At 42.8% G+C, this 23,224-nt stretch overlaps 1 protein-coding gene across 8 annotated transcripts in view; it reads right to left on the reverse strand.

Annotated features, from left to right (window-relative positions):
• schip1 (schwannomin interacting protein 1) overlaps positions 1 to 23,224 on the reverse strand; it is a 582,838-nt gene that overhangs the window by 81,936 nt on the left and 477,678 nt on the right. Inside the window, exon 1 of one of the 8 annotated variants that reach the window (XM_055646376.1) lies at positions 7,838 to 8,129. The exons of the other annotated variants lie outside the window; for them this stretch is intronic. Within the exon in view, the coding sequence (XP_055502351.1) occupies positions 7,838 to 7,867 (30 nt within the window). The 5' untranslated portion in view covers positions 7,868 to 8,129. Of the gene's footprint in view, positions 1 to 7,837; positions 8,130 to 23,224 lie in introns of those variants that run through there. 8 annotated transcript variants of the gene reach the window in all.

Below are 23,224 nucleotides of genomic sequence, written 5' to 3' on the forward strand. Positions count from 1 at the left end.
TTTATGCTAACGGCAGGTACTCGGGAAATGCAAAAACCTCGTGAAGCTTTTTCAACATAAGAGTAAAAAAATACTCATGATGAAGTACCACGAGTTTGATTTGTTTTTTTAAACTCAGGTGAGCTCTTGGGTAAACTCGCATCGTGGGGCTAGGCCTTAACGCTTGATATTGTTCAGGTCAGTTTATTGTCATGTGTGCTGAGGAACAGTGAAAATCTTTTGTTGTGTGCTGTTGTTTCCAGTTGTTCCACATACAGAACGCCTTGGATTTCTTTGACCTTGCTGCCATATCAGAGTATGCCATATCACATGCCTCGGTACATGTGACAATAAACTAGACTCATAAATCAGTTTAATAAAGAATCAGTACTTCATAAACTTTTGAAATGCTCCACGTATCATCATCCAGTGCAATTGAGAGAGCTTAAATAATTTGCCATACTTTGCTGCATGGTCTCGTTTCCTTGGCACATGTGGAAAATAGGCATTTTAGTTCACTTGCATTTGGCTTTAAAAATATCCAAGCAAGGTCTAATCTTCAAAGTTTTTGTTTGTCGAAATTATTATATGCACCCAGCCAGAGCATTTACCAATGATTGAAATTGATGGTTCGTTAAAACCTGGAGCAAACAACTTGCCATTTTTGTTTCACGCCGAAGGAAAAGATTCTGTTATTATGTTAAATTATTAAAAAGCTGAGAAGAGATTCAAGCCAATCCTTTACACTTAAAAATTCAGGAGACAGCACAATGCCATTAACGGTAATGCTAATGGTAAACTCATTTCACTGCACCTCCGGGTGCATGTGACAAATAAATTTGACTTTGACTCATGAGTGCATCCGATGGTTATATGAGTAATGACCAAAAAACATTGCACTGCAGGATATTCAAATCACAGCTACGCATTGATGTCACCACCCAACCAAGGATTAATGATGCCACAGTCAAAGTACGTGGCTATTAAATCAGAGACTGATAATCAAAACCCACCCCTTACATCAAGTATATATTAAATACTTCCATCAATAATTAGGTACTTTAGGTAGATCTTATTTATTGCAAACAAACCTATGTTTGGAGTCAGCTTTACTGTGAAATGGCAATTTATTCATTGCAACGGCCCAGGATAGCCCTTGTGTAACTTCTACAGGTGCACAGTAGAGAGCATGCTGACCGGTTACATCGTGGCTTGGTTCGGCAACATGAGCGCCCTGGAGAGGAAAAGACTACAAAAAGTAGTAAATACTGCCCAGTCCATCATCGGCTCTGACCTTCCTTCCATCGAGGGGATTTATCGCAGTCGCTGCCTCAAAAAGGCTGGCAGTATCATCAAAGACCCACACCATCCTGGCTACACACTCATCTCCCTGCTACCTTCAGGTAGAAGGTACAGGAGCCTGAAGACTGCAACAACCAGGTTCAGGAATAGCTACTTCCCCACAGCCATCAGGCTATTAAACCTGGCTCGGACAAAACTCTGATTATTAATAACCCATTTCTGTTATTTGCACTTTATCAGTTTATTTATTCATGTGTGTATATATTTATATCATGGTATATGGACACACTTATCTGTTTTGTAGTAAATGCCTACTATGTTCTGTGTGCTGAAGCAAAGCAAGAATGTCATTGTCCTATACAGGGACACATGACAATAAACTCTCTTGAACTTGAACATGAAATCTATCCTGGTGCAAGATCGAGACAGAGCACCATTTTGTGACAGAATAGAGCTTCACTATACAGATGCTATTGATTCCTTCCCATTGTAAGTTCATAGAAACATAGAAATTAGGTGCCCGAGTAGGCCATTTGGCCCTTTGAGCCTGCACCGCCATTCAATATGATCATGGCTGATCATCCAACTCAGTATCCTGTACCTGCCTTCTCTCCATACCCTCTGATCCCTGTAGCCACAAGGGCCACATCTAACTCCCTCTTAAATATAGCCAATGAACTGGCCTCAGCTACTATCATCAGTGATAGGAACAGAATTAAGCCATTTGACACATCAAGTCTACTCTGTCATTCAATCATGGCTGATCTATCTCTCTCTCCTAACCCCATTCCCCTGCCTTCTCTAATAACCCCAGACAGTTGTAGGGAACTTGAATGGAAAATATTGTAGCCATAAATAGGGAAGCAGTCATCCCTTCAGGGCTAATGTCCAGTTCATCTCACTGATTGCAGGAGCATGCACCAAACTCAAATGGGAATTCCCTTCCTGATACACAGGAACTGTAACACAATCCATTATTTCCCTAAAGAGCCGGGTTGGCTGTTGGTGCGCATGGCGTCAGATTGAGGTCAATCTTCTCACTAATTCCTGAAGCAAAGTGGCCCAACTGGTAGAGCTGCTGCCTCATAGTGCCAGAGACCCAGGTTCAATCCTGGCATCGGCTGCTGTCTGTGTGGAGTCTGCGTGTTCTTGCGAGATTTCTTCCGGGTGCTGCGCTTTCCTCCCAAAGACATGTGGCTTTACAAGTTAATTGGCCTCCATAGACTCCCCCTCATGTGTGGCAAATGGATGAAAATGTGGAACTCGTGAGAATGTGTGATTGATAGTCCGTGAGGACCCAGTGGGGAGAAGGGCCTGTTTCAACGTAGTATCTTTAAATTAAACTAAACCTCAACTAATAAGAGCCAATATGCAATGTGAACAATGTCCCCTGCTGTAATCTTGTTTAAATCCCTGGCGTATGTTTTTTTTTTAATCTCAATGGTTTCATTTGTTGAAAATATTCAACATTTTTCAGTTTGGATAAATAGCAGACACTACATAATGAAATGAAACTGTATGCATTAAAATTCATCTCGTGTTAATACAACGTTGATTGTTCGTCTTCTAATTGTTACATTGCAAAACAGCCCCAGCCTGTACAAAAATGTTCTTATGACCAACAATACAATTAAACAATTCAGGGGGCAGGAAAAATGTCCGCATTCCAATGCATCCACACTCGGCTTTTACTGCAAACAATGCCCCCTTTGTGTGTCAAGTGAATAGTCATCATTTCTCACGTTGTACAATCCACCACTAATTGGGCAAAGCAAAAAACGTGCACTTGCATTCACCACATTCAATTGGTACTATTAGTTAAAATGCCGCTGTTGGTCCTGTAATAGACCTATGGTTTTAGCTTTTAATTAAAGAAATATACTCTTCCCTAAAACAGAGGCTCAGGTTTTATCTGGCTCAAATTGCTGGAATAACTCAGTGGGCCAGGCAGCATCTCTGGCAACGTTTTGGGTCGCGACCCTTCTTCAGATCTGATACATCACCCGCCCTTTTTCTCCAGAGATGCTGCTCAACCCACTGAATTATTCCAACACTGTGTGTGTATCTTTAGTATAAACCAGCATCTGCAGTTCTTTCCTACGCTCTCAGGTTATTTTTAATGTGGTGCCCACATCATGGCACATCCTATGCTCATGATGTGGGTACTACAGGCATTTGTTGCCGAGAAGATGGCATTGGGTTGCTTTTTTCAACCTTTGGGTTAATTGGGGGGCAGAGAGCAGGGAATTCTGGAAGTTTTTCCAACTCTAAAAGGAGAACCAGCAACAGATCAAGCAGCTGCGTGACTTGGAAAAAAACTTAAATCAATTAGTGTTCTCACAAGCTTGCGGCCAAAGGTGGTATTTTTTGTTAGATGGAGGTGGAAACATAGAAACATAGAAAATAGGTGCAAGAGTAGGCCATTTGGCCCTTCGAGCCTGCACCGCCATTCAATATGATCATGGCTGATCATCCAACTCAGTATCCTGTACCTGCCTTCTCTCCATACCCCCTGATCCTTTTAGCCACAAGGGCCACATCTAACTCCTTCTTAAATATAGCCAATGAACTGGCCTCAACTACCTTCTGTGGCAGAGAATTCCAGAGATTCACCACTCTCTGTGAAAAATGATTTTCTCATCTCGGTCCGAAAAGATTTCCCCCTTATCCTTAAACTGTGACCCCTTGTTCTGGACTTCCCCAACATCGGGAACAATCTTCCTGCATCTAACCTGTCCAACCCCTTAAGAATTTTGTAAGTTTCTATAAGGTCCCCCCTCAATCTTCTAAATTCTAGCGAGTACAAGCCAAGTCTATACAGTCTTTCTTCATATGAAAGTCCTGACATCCCAGGAATCAGTCTGGTGAACCTTCTCTGTACTCCCTCTATGGTAAGAATGGCTTTCCTCAGATTAGGAGACCAAAACTGTACACAATACTCCAGGTGTGGTCTCACCAAGACCCTGTACAACTGCAGTAGAACCTCCCTGCTCCTATACTCAAATATTTTGCTATGAATGCTAACATACCATTCGCTTTCTTCACTGTCATTAAGACTGAGGGCTGGTTATGCACCTGTCACACAAGGCCCTCCCTCAGTTAACATTTTGGATGCTGCATTGTGCTAAATAACTGCAATCTCTGTTAAAAGCATTATCACAAGAGCAATGAAATAAATTTGCATTAGGAAGTTGTTTTTGGTAAAAATGCAAATTGCACATTTCAAATATAGGGTGAGATTAACAGGTTTACAGGGCAAGAGTAGCAAGTTTGCTGATTATACAAACGTTAGTGGTTTTGTAGATAGTGAAGATGGTTGTGAACGATTGCAGCAGGATCAGGATCGATTGGCCAGGTGGGCGGAGGAATGGGTGATGGAATTTAATACAGAGAAGTGTGAGGTGTTGAATTTTGGGGCGTTGAACAAGGGCAGGACCTACACAGTATAAAAGGTCGGCCTCTGGGTAGTGTTGTAGAGCAGAGGGATCTAGGAGTACAGGTGTATGGTTCCTTGAAGGTCGAATCGCAGGTTGATAAGGTGGACAAAAAGGTTTTTGGCACTTTGGCCTTCATCAGTCGGAGTATTGAGTATAGAAAGTGGGAGGTCATGTTGCAGTTGTATAAGATGTTGGTGAGACTGCATTTAGAATATTGTGTTCAGTTCTGGGCACCATGTTATAGGAAAGATATTGTCAAGCTTGAAAGGGTTCAGAAAAGATTTACGAGGATGTTGCCAGAACTAGAGGGTGTGAGCTATAGGGGGAGGTTGAGTAGGCAGGGTCTCTATTCCATGGAGCGTAGGAGGATGAGGCGGGTTCTTATAGCGAAGTACAAAATCATGAGAGGAATAGATCGGGTAGATGCAGAGTCTTTTACCCAGAGTAGGGGAATCGAGGACCAGAGGACATAGGTTCAAGGAGAAGGGGAAAAGGTTTAATAGGAATCCGAGGGGTAACTTTGTCACACAGAGGGTGGTGGGTGTATGGAACAAGCTGCCAGAGGAGGTAGTTGAGGCTGGGACTATCCTATCATTTAAGAAACAGTTAGACAGGTACATGGATAGGACAGGTTTGGAGGGTTATGGACCAAGCGCAGGCAAGTGGGACTAGTGTAGCTGGGACATTGTTGGCTGGTGTGGGCCAAAGGACCTGTTTCCACACTGTATCACTCTATGACTATGACTCTAAATGCAAATGTAGGTTGTAAATATTAATGGCACATGGATGTACAGATGCTTGAAGTTGTGGAGGAGGTATCTATTTTTAAATAATGTGTTCAGAGGATGCATTTAGACATCCCATATCCTTGTCCAAAACTGAGAGAAATGATTGCGAACATCGGGATGTGCCACTCCCAATTTTAACACCTAAAGTATTTTTCAATTAATGAAGCACTTCTGAGATATAGCATGATTTGTAATGGAGGAATCCTGGCAATTAATTTGCAGGTAAAAGTAATTGGTGATTGAGTTAAGCAATAAATTCCGAGCAAAATCAAATTCTTTTTGAGGGAAAATTGATTTTTGAAATGAGAGATCCAAAAATGGATTTATTGCCAATGCAGGTCCAACATTGATTTTCCGGCACCCTTGGTTCCAGAGCCTTGCCGTGTTATCCGTTTTGCTGGATCAACGGATGTCACAGCCTTGGGGACGGGGGGGGGGTGCGAGATACCGGCTCGCAAAGTCAGCGGCGGAAGTCGGCTAAGGGAACGGATCTGTCCGCTCCAGCCAGGCCGGAGTTCCAAAGCCTCGGCTGCAGGGAGCAAATTCAACCCGCCGATCAGCGTGGAGGTCTCGATGAGGTTGAGATCGGCCACCTCACCCAGCCTAGGTGCCACATTTTCGGTGGGACTTCCAGGGGGGTATTTCAAATGCGCTCTCGTAATTTTGTCGGGATTAAAGGAGCTGCCGGACTATCAGTTGCTGAAAAATCACTAGTTGACCTGTATAACACGGAAAATCATCAACTTGTGTCTAGTCCGGATGGCCATTTCAGATGTAGACACCTTTTGGCAGGCAGCACACCTCATTTGTAAAGGGCACACATTTTCTATCCCATAGGCCGCAGGCTTCCAAAGACATTTATCAACAAAGATTGGCCCAAATTCCTGACTCTTTACTTAACTCTTGTACCATCAACCGCTATGAATTTTTTTAAAATTAATTTTGATTTCCTCTGATATGGCCGATTTCAAGACAATCGGCCTCTAGTTGCCTCAATGCTTCTTGAGTGTTCCTGTCACTGATGCTGCATTCCCCTCAGTACCTCTATCCCTACAAGGCCAAGGATAATTGAGTATTCCCCTTCTAGATCTGTAATCGACAGAACATGGTGGGTCTTCAGTATCCCACTGCTTTGAATAATACATGTTGTGCCATCTATTTACTTCCCTGAGCATTTGTTACAATGAATGTATTCTTAGATCAGATGATATGATTTTGCAAAAAAATGCCCCAGCTACACTTGACGGAAATTAAAGTTTATTTAGTTTTTCCTCGTCAGGTACAATTTTGAAGCTTCACATCGTACTTTAAAAATTAATCATTGATAACGGCCCCAATTTACTGTAAATATCTGCTGCTGCCCAGACATATCACTTACCAGCCTCCAGAGTATTCCAACTATTGAACAAACCATTTGCTTTTAGGGCACTTACGTCTAGTTAGCTATAATTATCTCTGAAAATGTTTGGTTATTGATAACTTTTGTAGTTGCAATTAACATTGTCATTGCATCAACAAAAGCTATCCAAATTTGTGTTCATCAAAACTTAATTTAGCCATTATTAGGAAATACTCATTTTCATACGTTCATTAGTGATAGAGGTAAAATCATGCCATTCGGCCCATCAGATGTACTCCGCCTTTCAAACTTGGCTGATCGATCTTACCCTCTCAACCCCCATTCTCCTGCTTTCTCCCCATAACCCCTGACACACCCACACTAATCAATACATTTTTTAAGTGGGACTATCCCTAATTATAATCAATATACCCAGATCATTTTACAAGAGACAACAACTTTAAAATGACAAGGAAATGCTGCTTTATGCAATATCTGCCATTGCCCAAATTAATTTAAGGGTATGAACTCGTTAGTTACAGGAATAGAACAACCAGGATAAAACTTTAATGGGGCAATTTGTCGAAAATGCGTTTTTGTAATTATGAAACTAAACAGTCTCAATTAATGTTTTGTGATACTGCAAATATTGATCTGGAACAATGACTTAATCTGATGGATTTCATTTCCCTCCGGCTCTGAAATTGATTCTTCCATCTCTCCCCCTCCCCTCCTTCATACACGCACAATAAATTCTGCAGTAAAATGCACGGTGGTGTAAGCTTCATACTCTGCCTTTAAATTCTAATTCAAAACACCAATTGCAAAAACATTGAACCATTGCTTTTCTCTCCCCCCTCCCCCCACACCCCAACCCATCACTTAAAATTATTACGAACAAGCAGAAAACACAACGCAGCAACCTGCTGTGGGGCAGAAAGCAAGCTAGGCAGTCTTCATGTGCACCTCTCTCTGCATCACGACATGTTTACCTGATAAGCACAGTTCTCCTGGTGTACCATCTCAGCGCATGGTATGAAGAGCTGTCGCAACTGACTGAAAGAATTAACAGCTGTCGTAGGCGATTCAGACTTGGGAGCACCTGGGAGGATGAACGCCAATCCCTGCAAGGCACGGAGCCGGCAGCAGACAAAAATGGATGCTTCTTCTGCAGCTGCAACCTGCGTAATGGCTCTGCCTCCGCCTGTGAGGAGTGGAGTGGATCTCAACGTTCCCCCTTCAGGGAGCCAGCATCTATCTGGGACGGCGACGGGGGCGGGGGAAGGGGTGACTCAACCACCACGAACACAATCAGCCAATTATACCGTAGTCATGCAGGGAGACAGAGCCGTTTCGAAGGCGGGCGTGACCTTTTGGTGGGTTGTGAAAGGAGCTCACTGATGTGGAAAAATTCTAGTGTCCATCAAATAGAAGACAAAAGGCACATCAGTGGTTTAATTGAAAGGAATCTAGACCCCAGGCACAAACCCTGCACTCACGAATGTAATTGTAAACCATCGACAGCCATCATTCATATTTATATCCTTGATATTGAACAAGAACGTGTATTCACACTATTAATCCCATATAATTAAAAAAAAGATATACAGCATGGAAATAGGCCTGAAGAAGGGTCTTGGCACGAATTGTCACCCATTCCTTCTCTCCAGAGATGCTGCCTGTCCCGCTGAGTTACTCCAGCATTTTGTGTCTACCTTCGATTTAAACCAGCATCTGCAGTTCTTTCCTACACATGGAAATAGGCCCTTTGGCCCATGGAGCCAACACCGACCATTGATCACCAGTTCACATTGTTTTCACCATGTTATCCCACTATATTCACTATGTTGTCGCATTTTCTCACGCACGCCCTGAACACTAGGGGCAAGTTACAGAAGCCAATTAACTTGCAAACCCGCACATCTTTGGGATGTGGGAGGAAACCAGATCACCTGGAGGAAACCTACATAAAAACATAGAAAATAGGTGCAGGAGTAGGCCATTCGACCCTTTGAGCCTGCACCGCCATTCAATATGATCATGGCTGATCATTCAACTCAGTACCAGCCTTCTCTCCATACCCCCTGATCCCTTTAGCCACATCTAACTCCCTCATAAATAGAGCCAATGAACTGGCCTCAACTACCTTCTGTGGCAGAGAATTCCCCAGATTCACCACTCTCTGTGTGAAAAATGTTTTTCTCATCTCGGGCCTAAAAGACTTCCCCCTTATCCTTAAACTGTGACCCCTTGTTCTGGAGTTCCCCAACATCGGGAACAATCTTCCTTCATCTAGCCTGTCCAACCCCTTAAGAATGTTGTAAGTTTCTATATGATCCCCCTTCAATCTTCTAAATTCTAGCGAGTACAAGCCGAGTCTATCCAGTCTTTCTTCATATGAAAGTCCTGCCATCCCAAGAATCAGTCTGGTGAACCTTCTCTGTACTCCCTCTATGGCAAGAATGGCTTTCCTCAGATTAGGAGACCAAAACTGTACACAATAGTCCAGGTGTGGTCTCACCAAGGCCCTGTACAACTGCAGTAGAACCTCCCTGCTCCTATACTCAAATCCTTTTGCGTGATCACAAGAGGAATGTGCAACTCCATGCAGACAACACCAAAGGTCTGGATGAACAGGTTCTCTGGCTCTGTGAGGCAATAACTCTGTTAGCTACACCACTGTGCCACTATTGATGAAACAATTCAAGCTTCGGAGTTGCATTGACGGCATCACAGTACAATTTAGATAATTTTTAGATTCATGGAATCATTTCTAATAATTATATTGACTAATTTATATCTTAACTTTAAATTGCAGACAATTGTATTATCAAAGAGTTTGGACTAATGCAATTTTCAATGGCAACACAAATATAATTTAATTAACTGGGAAGAGAACCTTATGCAACAAATACAGATTTTCTGGTGAAAAATAATGATATTCCACAACAGACTTCCAGTGAGGGTCGTCCAATTTGTCGAAAGAACCAACTAATAAAACCCTCTTCCCTGCTCCTTCCCTAGAACCCTCAACGTTCATTGTTTTTTTACAGTATCTATATCCACCATATTATAACCATATAAACCATATAACCATTACAGCACGGAATCAGGCCATCTCGACCCTTCTAGTCCGTGCCGAACACATACTCTCCCCTAGTCCCATATACCTGCTCTCAGACCATAACCTTCCATTCCCTTCCCGTCCATATAACTATCCAATTTATTTTTAAATGATAAAAACGAACCTGCCTCCACCACCTTCACTGGAAGCTCATTCCACACAGCTACCACTCTCTGAGTAAAGAAGTTCCCCCTCATGTTACCCCTAAACTTCAGTCCCTTAATTCTCAAGTCATGTCCCCTTGTTTGAATCTTCCCTACTCTCAGTGGGAAAAGCTTTTCCACGTCAACTCTGTCTATCCCTCTCATCATTTTAAAAACTTGATAAAGTCCCCCCCTTAACCTTCTGCGCTCCAAAGAATAAAGCCCTAACTTGTTCAACCTTTCTCTGTAACTTAGTTGTTGAAACCCAGGCAACATTCTAGTAAATCTCCTCTGTACTCTCCTCTGTACTATTGTGTGCAGTTTTGGTCTCCAAATTTGAGGAAGGACATTCTTGCTATTGAGGGAGTGCAGCGTAGATTCACAAGGTTAATTCCCGGGTAGGCGGGACTGTCATATGTGGATAGAATGGAGCGGCTGGGCTTGTATACTCTGGAATTTAGGATGAGAGGGCATCTTATTGAAACATAAGATTATTAAGGGATTGGACACGCTAGAGACAGGAAACATGTTCCTGATGTTGGGGGAGTCCAGAACCAGGGGCCACAGTTTAAGAATAAGGGGTAGGCCATTCAGAACAGAGACGAGAAAAACATTTTCACCCAGAAAGTTGTGAATCTGTGGAATTCACTGCCTCAGAAGGCAGTGGAGCCCAATTTTCTGGATGGTTTCAAGAGAGAGTTAGATACAGCTCTTAAAGATAGCAGAGTTGGGGGATATGGTGAGAAGGCAGGAACGGGGTATTGAATGTGGATGATGAGCCATGATTACAGTGATGGCTTGAAGGGCCTACTCCTGCACCTATAGTCTATTGAAAATGCTAATCCGGGCATATAAAGCTATCCTGGACCTATTCCAGACGATGTCTGCAATTTTCTCCAGCGCTGTCAATTCTTAAATATTCCATCCCTCCGTCTCAGACTTCCTATGCACTTGCGCCTTTGTGTTGGATCATCTCCAGTGCATGAGCCATTAATTATCTTGAACAACTATTCATAACTTACTTCCTTGGCAATGCTTTCAGTGAATCCTCCTAATCTCTTCATTCCTGGCTAGCTATCTTCGTCCTTGCATCTATTTGTGATGTGCCATGGGTCATTTAAAAACAATTAAACGTGCTATTTAAATGCAAGTTGCTTTCAGAACCATCTTTTTGAATGAAATCGGTAATTCATTGTCAAATTATTCACCAGCACTTAAGATCGAGATTACAAAACCAAAGGTCCAAAACACAAGATGAAATGATAATATGGGAACCCAGTGTATCATCCAATTTCCCTCAAGCAATATTCTTTAATTAAAATTTTTATTTGAGTGGGATATATTATGGTATTAACTCCTCAAAGCACAATTTGTGACAGACTGCTCTTCAAAATGCAACTTGCCAAAATGTGAACACTCTCCCAAATGCAAACATGAAATCACTCTTTGGTCATCTCAGTCTTAAATGCACAAGATTAATTATGCTGCTGATACGTGTTGAAATTTCAATGTTACACTGGATGGGAAATAAATTCCAGAACTACTGTGCCGCACTTCAAAATGATGACCAAAAATATATTAAAATACTTCATAAAGTGCTGGAGCAACTCCATGGGTCAGGCAGCATCTCTGGAGGAAATGGACAGGCGACATTTCAGTCCAGAACATTTCTTCAAGACTGAAGGGTCCCGACTCAGAATGTCTGACCATTCCCGCCACAGATGCTGCCTGACCCGCTGAGTTCTTCCAGTACATTGTTTTGCTCAAGATTCTGCAACTCCTTGTATCTTCCTTGAGACAGATAATGCCTGATCCAGCCCATATCCTTGGTTTGGCTTCAGGGCCCCTGCCTCTGGCTGCCAGTTCCCTGATGGTTAGGCCCCTGTAGACTGCTGAAGAAGCAGAATGGCCCACAAAGTGACATCATAGAAACATAGAAAATAGGTGCCGAAGGAGGCCATTCGGCCCTTCGAGCCAGCACCGCCATTTATTGTGATCATGGCTGATCGTTCCCTATCAATAACCCGTGCCTGCCTTCTCTCCATATCCTTTGTCTCCATTAGCCCCAAGAGCTCTTTCTATCTCTTAAATCCATCCAATGACTTGGCCACCACTGCCCTCTGTGGCAGGGAATTCCATAAATTCACAACTCTCTGGGTGAAAAAGTTTTTTCTCACCTCAGTCTTAAATGACCTCCCCTTTATTCTAAGGCCGTGGCCCCTGGTTCTGGACTCGCCCAACATTGGGAACATTTTTCCTACATCTAGCTTGTCCAGTCCTTTTATAATTGTATATATTTCTATAAGATACCCCCTCATCCTTCTAAACTCCAGTGAATACAAGCCTAGTCTTTTTAATCTTTCCTCATATGACAGTCCCACCATTCCAGGAATCAATCTCGTGAACCTACGCTGCACTGCCTCAATCACAAGGATGTCCTTCCTCAAATTAGTCGCCAGACTGCCTGCATGCCCGGTGCTCCTCCATTGGACCATGCCGCCTGGCCGATCTCCTGGAGGCTGAGACCAGGAACACCATCGCCACCCCGAGTAGCATCACCAACATCCACCGCCTCTCCAACTGGACCCAACCCTCCAGCTACAAATCCTCATGCTAGGCACTTGGAAAATACTGATGGACTTCTAAAGCCTTGTGCTTACAAAAGACCTTTCCCGCTGTTTTATCAACACCGCAGGTGTACGGTGGCATTTAGAAACAATTCAAATACCTTTAACTATTTTAATAAACCCTATTAAACAATAATATGTCTAAACTCTGCTTGCATTAAATTAATTCATTTAAAACATTAACGTTAATTTAGAAAAACTAATTATATAGCTTCACTTAACTTATTAATAAAGATTGTCAACCTTATTCAAATGAATGGGGCCACAGTAGTTTTGTCAGCAGTGGTTGGTGTAAAGCTGAAAAGGGCAGATACAAAATGTATCCAGCCCCACACACAACTCAGTACATTACAGAACCGCACCACCTATCATCTGTGGAAAAGTTCTTCCAGACCAACACCTTTGACCACAAGTCCAACAGGAAGCAGTCAACATGGAAAATCCCGAGGGCATTGCACGACCAGGTCTCAATGGATCCTGTAGTGTTTTTTCCCCCGAGTAGCCTGTCCAAATTGTCTGGTGTAATGCCTCATCACCAGAACACATCAACAACATCAAGGCCTCACTTGGCTGGTGGGGACAAGTGACTGGTGTCCTCCCGGTCAGGTCCACCCTGTACTGGAATTCGACTCCTGATGCACAATGCTTTAGGGAGATGGTCACTCAGCTGCTCGCAAAATATGGAGTTTGCAGAGGGGCTCGAGAAAGATGCAAGGATCCTTGTCACGGTTCATCCCAAGCAGCTGCATAACAGAGAACTCCATGATTTAGGGGCTGAGCCCAGGAACACTCTGGGAAACAGACATCAGGCATGGCTTGAAGAACATCAACCCAGTGAAAGATGATCTTTCATCCACCCAACATTTGTTGGTCTCCCAGCACAGCGTCTTCTCTGACGTATGGCATGCACAGCCTACAGTTGTTGGACAACTTGTTCTATTTGATCTTCCGTTTGTGCACGTTGAGTTGATTGCATTAGTCAAAACAGGGCGGACCACGTGAAGGTTTGCAACCTTCCACTCCCCCAGCACAGCCAGATGTCCATAATGGGCATTCCCGACTGGCCCATTCGTGAAGGGCATTCCCGACTGGCCCATTCCAGACTGCAGGAATACGTACTGAGGGACACACTGAAGCTTGGTGCAACCAAAGACAAGGCTATGTGGGAGAGGACCCTGGATATTGAGGGGCTGAGTCAGGTGGGAAAGCCCCTGAAATAATGGAAGGGATATCAACTCAGGGGGCTAAGAGTAGCGTGGGTATTTTAGAGTCATAGAGTGTGGAAACAGACCCTTCTGCCCTACTTACCCACATCGGCCAACATGTCCCAGTTATACTAGTTGCACCCACCTGCTTTTGGTCCATATCCCTCCAATCCGTGTACAAACCTGTCCTACCCATGTAAATCTGGCTGCCAGTACCCTGATGGTCAGGTTCTCTTTTGTATTTAAAGATAGGTGCTAACACTACTAAGAAGGACACCATAGAATGTACACACATTAAACATGTAGATTCACACATATTTTTTATTCTGAATAAAGCCTATTTAAATAAAATAAAACTCAGTACAATTCAGAGCCACTTTGGGCTCATTACGACACCAGGCAGAAGAGAGAATGTGTTCTTATCTGGCGACTATCACACTCCATGTTTCCACACTGCAGTGCACAGATATACATACAGAATGTGCTTACACACACTACAGCTAGCCAGCAGCTCCCTGTGCTATCTCTGCCTAGACACAAGCACAATTTGCTCCATTGCATCTCTCTTTCGCCTCTTCACAGATCTGATCTCAAACAAAGCAAGAAGCAATTACTTGTTAGTAAAAGGAATGGACCAGAAAAATATTTGTGTGCTCAACCTCTGGAGACTTTGCGCCCCACCCAAGGTTTCCGTGCAGTTCCCGGAGGTTGCAGGTGGTTGCAGGTAGTGGAAGCAGGTAGGGAGACTGGCAAAAACCTCCGGGAACCGCACGGAAACCTTGGGTGGGGCGCAAAGTCTCCAGAGGTCTCCGTTCAGGTTTCCTAAGTGGGACAGGGGCATAATAGTGGAAGGCAGCAAATATGCAAGAAATTGAACACAACAGGACAACAACAGGGCAATTAGGGCAGCACATTGGTAGAGTTGTTGCCTTACAGCGCCAGAGACCCGGGTTCAATCCCGACTATGGGTGTTGTCGGTATAGAATTTAAACGTTCTCCCCGTGACCGCGTGGGCTTTCTCAGAGATCTTCGGTTTTCTCCCACACTCCAAAGACGTACAGGTTTGTAGGTTAATTGGCTTGGTATAAAATGTAATTCGCCCCTAGTACGTGTAGGATAGTGTTAATGTGCAGGGATCGCTGGTATATGCGGTCTCGGTGGTCCGTAGGGCCTGTTTCCGCGCTGTATCTCTAAACCTAACAAACAAATACTAAGTGAAGCTAAGGAGCTTTTAGGCAAGTCAAATAGAGATATAACAACAGAAGCCAAATAGTTTTAAATGAAATATTTTAAAATAGTTTCCCAGTCTAAAGAAGGGTTTTGATCCGATACATCACCTGTTCCTTTTCTCCAGAGATGATGCCTGACCTGCTAACTCCAGCATTTTTGTATCTATCTTTAGTTTTAAATGAACTGCATCCAAATGTACTTTAAATTTAAAACATTTTATGTTATAAAAGAAATGTAGACACTGGAAATCAGAAATAGAAACATGACATTTAGAAATGATCAGCAGATGGGGAGGCAACTGCAGAAAGATAAGGACTGAATATCTCAAATTTAATTTGATTTCTGTAGGTGTTGCCTGACCTCACCATCAACTACGAGAGGGCATAGCTTTAAGGTGAGAGGAAGAACATTTAATGTGGAGCGGGTTTTATACGCAACAGGTACTAGGTGACTTGAATGTGCCTGTCAGAGGTGGCAGTGGAGGCAGATATGATAGTGGTGTTTAACAGGCTTTTAGGTGGGCACTTGGATATTGACGAAATGGAGGGATACGAATCATGTGCTAACAGAGAGAGACAACAGACAATAGGTGAAGGAGTAGGCCATCCGGCCCTTCAAGCCAGCACTGCCATTCAATGTGATTATGGCTAATCATCCATGAGATTAGTTTATCTTGGCATCATGTTTGGCACATATATTGTGGGCTGAAGGCATGTTCCTGTGGTGTATTGTTCTATGTTCTATGTACAAAGACAATTCTTGTACATCTAGAGACCTACATCTGGGGACCTCCCACAAGTGGGAGAGTCTCAGACCAGAGTCTAGGCCTCAGAATTCAATGACTTTTCTTTAGGAATGTAATGAGAAGAAATGTATTTAGTCTAAGTGGTGAATCTGTGGGATTCATTGACACAGAAGGCTGTGGAGCCCAAGTCAATGGATATTTTTAAGGTAGAGACAGATAGATTATTGATTAGTATGGGTGTCAGGGGTTATGGGGAGAAGGCAGGAGAATTGGGTTAAGAGGGAGAGATAGATCAGCCTTGATTGAATGGTGGAGTAGACTTGATGGACTGAGTGACCTAATTCTGCTCCTGTCACTTATGACCTGCTAAGTATTTCTATTGTAGTCTGTTTTTAAAAACAAGATCTATTATTGTCACTACCTACAATAGGGTTGTCAAACTCGCTGCAGCTGTCCCCAGTGCCGGATCGGACTGCGTTATTATGGAGATAATAGTGGACAAATCATAATCTGATCAAGTAGAGTCCAGCCTGAATAAGGGACTCGACCCAAAACATCACCCATTCCTTCTATCCAGAGATGCTCCCACTGAGTTTCTCCAGCATTCGGTGTCTATCTTCAAGCAGAGACAATATGGGTTCATGAAAGGAAAAGCATTACTGACAAATGTATTAAAAATTTATAACGTATCAGCCAGTGTGAATAGAGGGGCATCTGTAGATTTGATGTATTTATACTTTTAAATGGTAAATTTTAAATGATTCATAGAATCATCACCTGCTTCATCCCCTTGCCCCAAGCTTGCTGACACTGCCCTCTCGGTTCAGCTGATGGCAAGCCATTTCTTCAGTGTACCACCACTCCCCTCCGCTGAATTCATTTTCCAAATTTGAGGTCAGACTTTGATCCAGATGCAGTCAGCGTTATCTACTTTAGAAGGGCCAGAAGAAGTGGCAAACCAGACGACTGGGAGAAATTTAGAACTCAACAGAGGAGGACAAAGGGGATAATAAAGACGGGGGGGGGGGGGGGGGGGGGGGGGGGGAAGAGCATGAAAGAAAGCTTGCAGGGAATATAAAAACTGACTGTAAAAGTTTCCATAGGTATGTAAAAAGAAAAAGATTAGTGAAGATGAATGGAGGTCTCTTACAATCAGAGACATGGGAATTTATAATGGGAAACAAGGAAATGGCAGAACAGTTAAACGAGTACTTTGGTTCTGTCTTCACCAAGGAAGACATGAACAATCTCCCGGAAATACTAGGGGACCGAGGATCTAGTGGGAGGGAGGAACTGAAGGGAACCCACATTAGTCAGAAAATGGTGCTAGGCAAACTGTTGGGACTGAAGGCAGGTAAATCCCCAGGGCTAAATGGTCTACATCCCAGAATACTCAAGGAGGTGGCCCTAGAAACTGTGGATGCATTGGTGATCATTTACCAATGTTCTCCCAACTCTGGATCAGTTCCTGTGGACTGGCGGGTAGCCAATGTAACTCCAATTTTTATGAAAGAGGGAGAGAGAAAAAGGGGAATTTTAGACCAGTTAACCTGACATCAGTAGAGGGGAAGAATTCTCCCAATTTTGTTAGCCCGTGGTGTCTCCTCCCCTTCCTTAGCCCTCGGGCTGTCTCCTCCCATCCCCCCGCCCTCGGGCTCCTCCTCCTCCTTTTCCCTTCCTTCTCCCCGCCACCCCCTAGCAGCCTGAAGAAGGGTTTCGGCCCGAAACGTTGCCTATTTCCTTCGCTCCATAGATGCTGCTGCAGCCGCTGAGTTTCTCCAGCATTTTTGTGTACCTTCGATTGTCCAGCATCTGCAGTTCCTTCTTGAACACAGTAGTGGGGAAGATGCTGGAGTCGATTATTAAAGATGTTATAGCAGCACATTTGAAAAGGAGTGACGGGATCGGTCAAAGTCAGCATGGATTTATGAAGGGGAAATCATGCTTGACGAATCTTTTGGAATTTTTTGAAGATGTAATAAATAGAATGGATAAGGGAGAGCCAGTGGACGTGGTGTATCTGGACTTTAAAAAAAGCCTTTGACAAGGTCCCACACAAGAGATTAGTGTACAAAATTAGAGCACATGGTATTGGGGGTAGGGTATTGACATGGATAGAGAACTGGTTGGCAGACAGGAAGCAAAGAGTAATAATTAACTAGTGGGCTGCCGTAAGGCTCAGTGCTAGTTGTTTACAATTTATATTAACGATTTAGATGAGGGAATTAAATGTAACATCTCTATGTTTGCGGATAACACAAAGCTGGGTGGCAGTGTGAGCTGCGAGGAGGATGCTATGAGGCTGCAGGGTGACTTAGATGGTTTGGGTGAATGGGCAAAAGCATGGCAAATGCAGTACAATGTGGATAAATGTGAGGTTATCCACTTTAGTGGCAAGACATTATTATCTGAATGGTGTCAAATAAGGAGATGCAACGAGATCTGGGTGCGCTTGTACATCAGTCACTGAAAGTAAGCATGCAGGTACAGCACGCAGTGAAGAAAGCCAATGGCATGTTGGCCTTCATTGCAAGAGGATTTGAGTTTTGGAGCAAGGAGGTCCTACTGCAGTTGTCAGGGCCCTAGTGAGATCACACCTGGAGTATTGTGTGCAATTTTGGTCTCCTAACTTGAGGAAGGACATTTTTGCTATTGAGGGAGTGCAGCGTAGGTTCACCAGGTTAATACCCGGGATGGCGGGACTGACGAATGATGAAAGAATGGGTCGATTGGACTTGTATTCGCTGGAATTTAGAAGGATGAAAGGGAATCTTATAGAAACACATAAAAATCTTCGAGGATTGGACAGGGTAGATGTAGGAAAAATATTCCCTATGTTGGGGGAGTCCAGAACCAGGGGGTCACAGTTTGAGGATAAGGGGTAGGCCATTTAAGACTGAGAAGAGGAAAAACCTTTTTACCCAGAGAGTTGTGAATCTGTGGAATTCTCTGCCACAGAAGGCAGTGGAGACCAATTCACTGAATGTTTTCAAGAGAGAGTTAGATTTAGCTCTTAGGGCTAATGGAATCAAGGGATATGGGGGGAAAAAGCCAGAACGGGGTACTGATTTTTAATGATCAGCCATGATCATATTGAATGGGCTCGAAGGGCCAGATGGCCTACTCCTGCACCTATTTTCTTTGTTTCTAATCTCCTGTTCCCAGGTCATAAAGCAGGGAAAGGGAAGCTTCCCACATTATTCTGTGTTTTTTTTCTGGCCAGATTCATTTCTCCAGAAACTTAGACCCTTCTGTAATGATCTTGACCACCTGCTGAACTCACAAAATTATTCTATCCATGCGTTAAGGTTTTCCTGCAACCTTTATGTTTATTTATTTGTTTAATTATTTATTTCAAACAGAATAAAAGAATAAAAAGCAAGTGTGAAACAGCATACAAAAAAACAAAACAAGAATATTTATAGTGTCATAAACAATATCTATAAATAAATGAAATAGTATGTGTCCGAAAAGGAGCAGGAAGAAGCCAAAGCTTATTAAGTCCCACCCCTTATACAACTGCCTATAATTATCTTATACAAATTTAGCAGCTGTATGTACACCATATGTACACCAGCAGCTATATGTACAAATTATTCACATTTATACACTAATCAAATATTTACAAAGCCATACAAAAAAGAGAGAAAAAAGGAAAAAAAAGAAAAAGAAAAGAAAAATAAATATTTTGTTTGTTAAAAGGGAAAACAAGTGAATGCAAAATGTTTGGAGGTTTTCTCTCAAGTAAACTAAGTTGCTCTACACTGATCACACACGGGCACCGTCGATTTAAATTCTGCAGCCTTGGTACTGAGCCATTTTTTAAAAGTTCAGATTAATTCCACACTCATGATACGCTGGAAATGAATTGGAACTAACAGAAGAATAGACATGAAGTTCGTCTCTCACAGGTGCACAGAGCAGTTTATAAAAAATAGTTAGCTGCTTCCGAACCCTTAGCTGGATGTCCATTCTTAATGTTCAGCACCAGCGGCATGAAATGTTATCTCTCTTGTATCCTAAATTTCCCTTGCGCTTGGTTGAAACCAAGTCTTTGTGTCCAGTCGATGGTTAATTTTTTTAGGCAGTGCTCAGGATTTCTATTTTACAGACGTCTTGCAATCTTGCACCTCTCAAAAGTTAATTTTTTCAATTGAGCATTTGCACCATTTTGTGTTTTAATTTCCCCTTGATTGACTTATGCCCAGCTTCTGGAGTTTTCCCAATAAAGTAATCTTCAGATGCATTTAGGGAATAAGCATGGTTGATCCCCCCCCCCCCCCCCCCCCCCCCTTCCCCTCCCCCCTCCCCTCCCAATCCCTCTTGGTTTGTAATATTTCCTTTGTGCTTCAAGTGACCAAAAATAGATTCAGTACTCGATGCATATGAAATGCAGTGAGATAACAAGGATTGCAGGAATGGTAGGGGTCACATAAATAGTTGACATGGATTCTGATAGGAACTAAAACGTTACATAGATACATAGGCAAAAGGTGTAGGAGTAGGCTTTCCGGCCCTTTGAGCCAGCACCACCATTCAATGTGATCATGGCTGATCATCCACAATCAGTACCCCGTTCCTGGCTTCTCCCCATATCCCTTGATTCCGCTAGCCCTAAGAGCTTTATCTAGTTCTTTTGAATGCATCCAATGAATCAGCTGCCACTGCTTTCGGAGGCAGAGAATTCCACAAATTCACAACTCTCTGGGTGAATAGGCTGCTAGGTCTTCCCTCCCATTCACAATCTATACTAGCTTTGGCAGGGAGCTTGATTCTGACAACTGATAAGAGACAGATTGGAAGAACTGCAACCAGACAAAAAAGTAGATTAAACTTGATTGAAAAATATTAGAGGTGTGATCATCCATGACAAAGTTTCAAAGCGTCACAAGTTAAATATTTGATCAAGTCATAGAATAACGTGGTGATACAACATGGAATAGGCCCTTTGGCCCAACAGTCCAGGTTTATTCATCGCAGCTATGCCGATGACACAGAAGTGCATTTTACTGATTCCACTCAGAAACAGTAATGCATCTTTAAAAAAATAAAAAAATGGTAAGCACTTGGAATTGGCTTCAACCAATGAATTCCATTATGCCCTGGCAAATTTAAAGACAATGAGGAATTCTGCTAGCTATTATTAGACTATTATAGAGACAGGCTGTTTATGGCACATAACGTTCCAACTAAACAGTAAACCCTTGCTTGGCACTCGAGAGTTCGGCGGTGATTGTTGTAGCTGTGACATTTAGAAGCAAATATTAATCACAAAGGCTTATTTTAAAAGGTCAAATGGATCTCAATAATCTAAATTTTGCCAAAATCTAAATATTACTTGATAAGACTGACTGAATCCATTTTCTATTGCTTCACTTCCAAGTTTCATGGAAGTGTTTGTTATTGTTTGGACAATGTTCCTCCATTTTTACCACCCCCACTAACAAGGTGCATGGATTACTGAAGTTACTTCACCTTGCAACTGGCAAAAACCATTAATGCTAGCGTCTCAACAAAAATATATGGAAGGTAGTGCTTTAGTTCCCATGGGTTTTATTCTTCACCTCTTAGAGACTCTGGAGGCTAAATTAACCAGTGTCTGAAAAAGGGTGATGAGAGAGTTATGTCCAGTTAACTCCATCCTAACGACATCCATTACAATGCTTGCTTTCACCAGTTTTATATTATTTCCCTACTTACAGGAACATTGTACAGAGACTGTGCCAATTAATTTCATGTTGGCCAGATGCCCCAGGAAAGGGCCTTCTATCAGGAGTGAACAGTGCCTATTGAAACTAAGTGGCACAACATAGAGCCAAACTCAAACGCAATGTGGCTGGAACAGGTACTGCCAGACATCTGGTATATAGTGTAGTCTGATGTGGTCATTAATGAAGAATATTCACACATACATAAGAGACCTGGTCCCAATGTTTTTTGACATTGTATGAACGGTCTTGGCAATGGAGCAGAAAATAGGAATGGTGTGCCCTCTTCAGAGGCAGCAAGAAGATCACTGCACAACAAGACACGCAAAACGAAACACAAGATGGCGCCCAAGCCAGATGACTCTCTGCGCGCTGGTCCCAAAAGCAGATCTGCAATCACTCATTACAATCGCTCCACTCTTTTAAACCACTACAGCAACAGCAGCATTTCTTACTTTAACTATGTTACACTGTGGATGACTCGATTGTAATCATGCATAGTCTTTCCACTGACTGAATAGTAAGCAACAAAAAGACGTTTTCCTTTTACCTCGCTGCACGCAACAATAAACCAAACTGAAACTAAAAGAATGAAACAGTGGGTTTGAGAATCCATGGTCTCATGCTCTATGGATGTCAATGCCGTGCTGTAAAGAGCTTGGTTGCCTCACAAGCTATGGAGTCACTCGGCATGGAAACAACTCTTAGGCCCGAATCATCCATGTTGACCAAGTGACCTACGTGAGCTAGTCCCATTTCACTGCATTTTGGCCCATATCCCTCTAAAACCTTTCTAACCATGTAACTGTCCAAATGTCTTTTAAACATCACAATCACACCAACCCCTACAGCTTCTTCTGACAGCTTGTTTCATGACCCTCTGCATGGAAGTTTTAGATTTTTTTTTTTTATTGCTACATGTACAGAGGTACAGTGAAAAGCTTTGTTTTGCATGTTATCCAATCAATTAGAAACATAGAAACATAGAAAATAGGTGCAGGAGTAGGGCATTCGGCCCTTCAAGCCAGCACCACCATTCAATATGATCATAGCTGATCACCCAACTCAGTATCCCATACCTGCCTTCTCTCCATACCCACTGATCCCTTTAGCCACAAGGGCCACATCTAACTCCCTCTTAAATATAGCCAATGAACTGGCCTCAACTACCTTCTGTGGCAGAGAATTCCACAGATACACCACTCTCTGTGTAAAAAATGATTTTCTCATCTCGGTCCTAAAAGACTTCCCTCTTATCCTTAAACTGTGACCCTATGACCACTTATTCTGGACAAAACAATTCTTGGAGATTATCACATGAAGGTTATAGAAGGTTCAGATAAAACAATTCTTGGAGATTATCACATGAAGGTTATAGAAGGCTCAGATTTTAAACTTGAATGAAAGGCCGCATGTATTCCTTTAGTCTGACGAGGGGTCCCAATCCGAAATGTCACTTATCCAAGTCCTCCAGAGACGTTGTCTGAAACTGATGAGTTACTCCATCCAGCACATGGTGTGTGTTTTTGTGGTTTTTAAACAATCGCACTGCAGGAAAACAGAATTTCGTTCAGACCGAAAGGTCTGAATGACAATA

The sequence above is a fragment of the Leucoraja erinacea genome, chromosome 14, assembly GCF_028641065.1.
Source record: "Leucoraja erinacea ecotype New England chromosome 14, Leri_hhj_1, whole genome shotgun sequence".
In the NCBI taxonomy this organism is placed as follows: Eukaryota; Metazoa; Chordata; class Chondrichthyes; order Rajiformes; family Rajidae; genus Leucoraja; species Leucoraja erinaceus.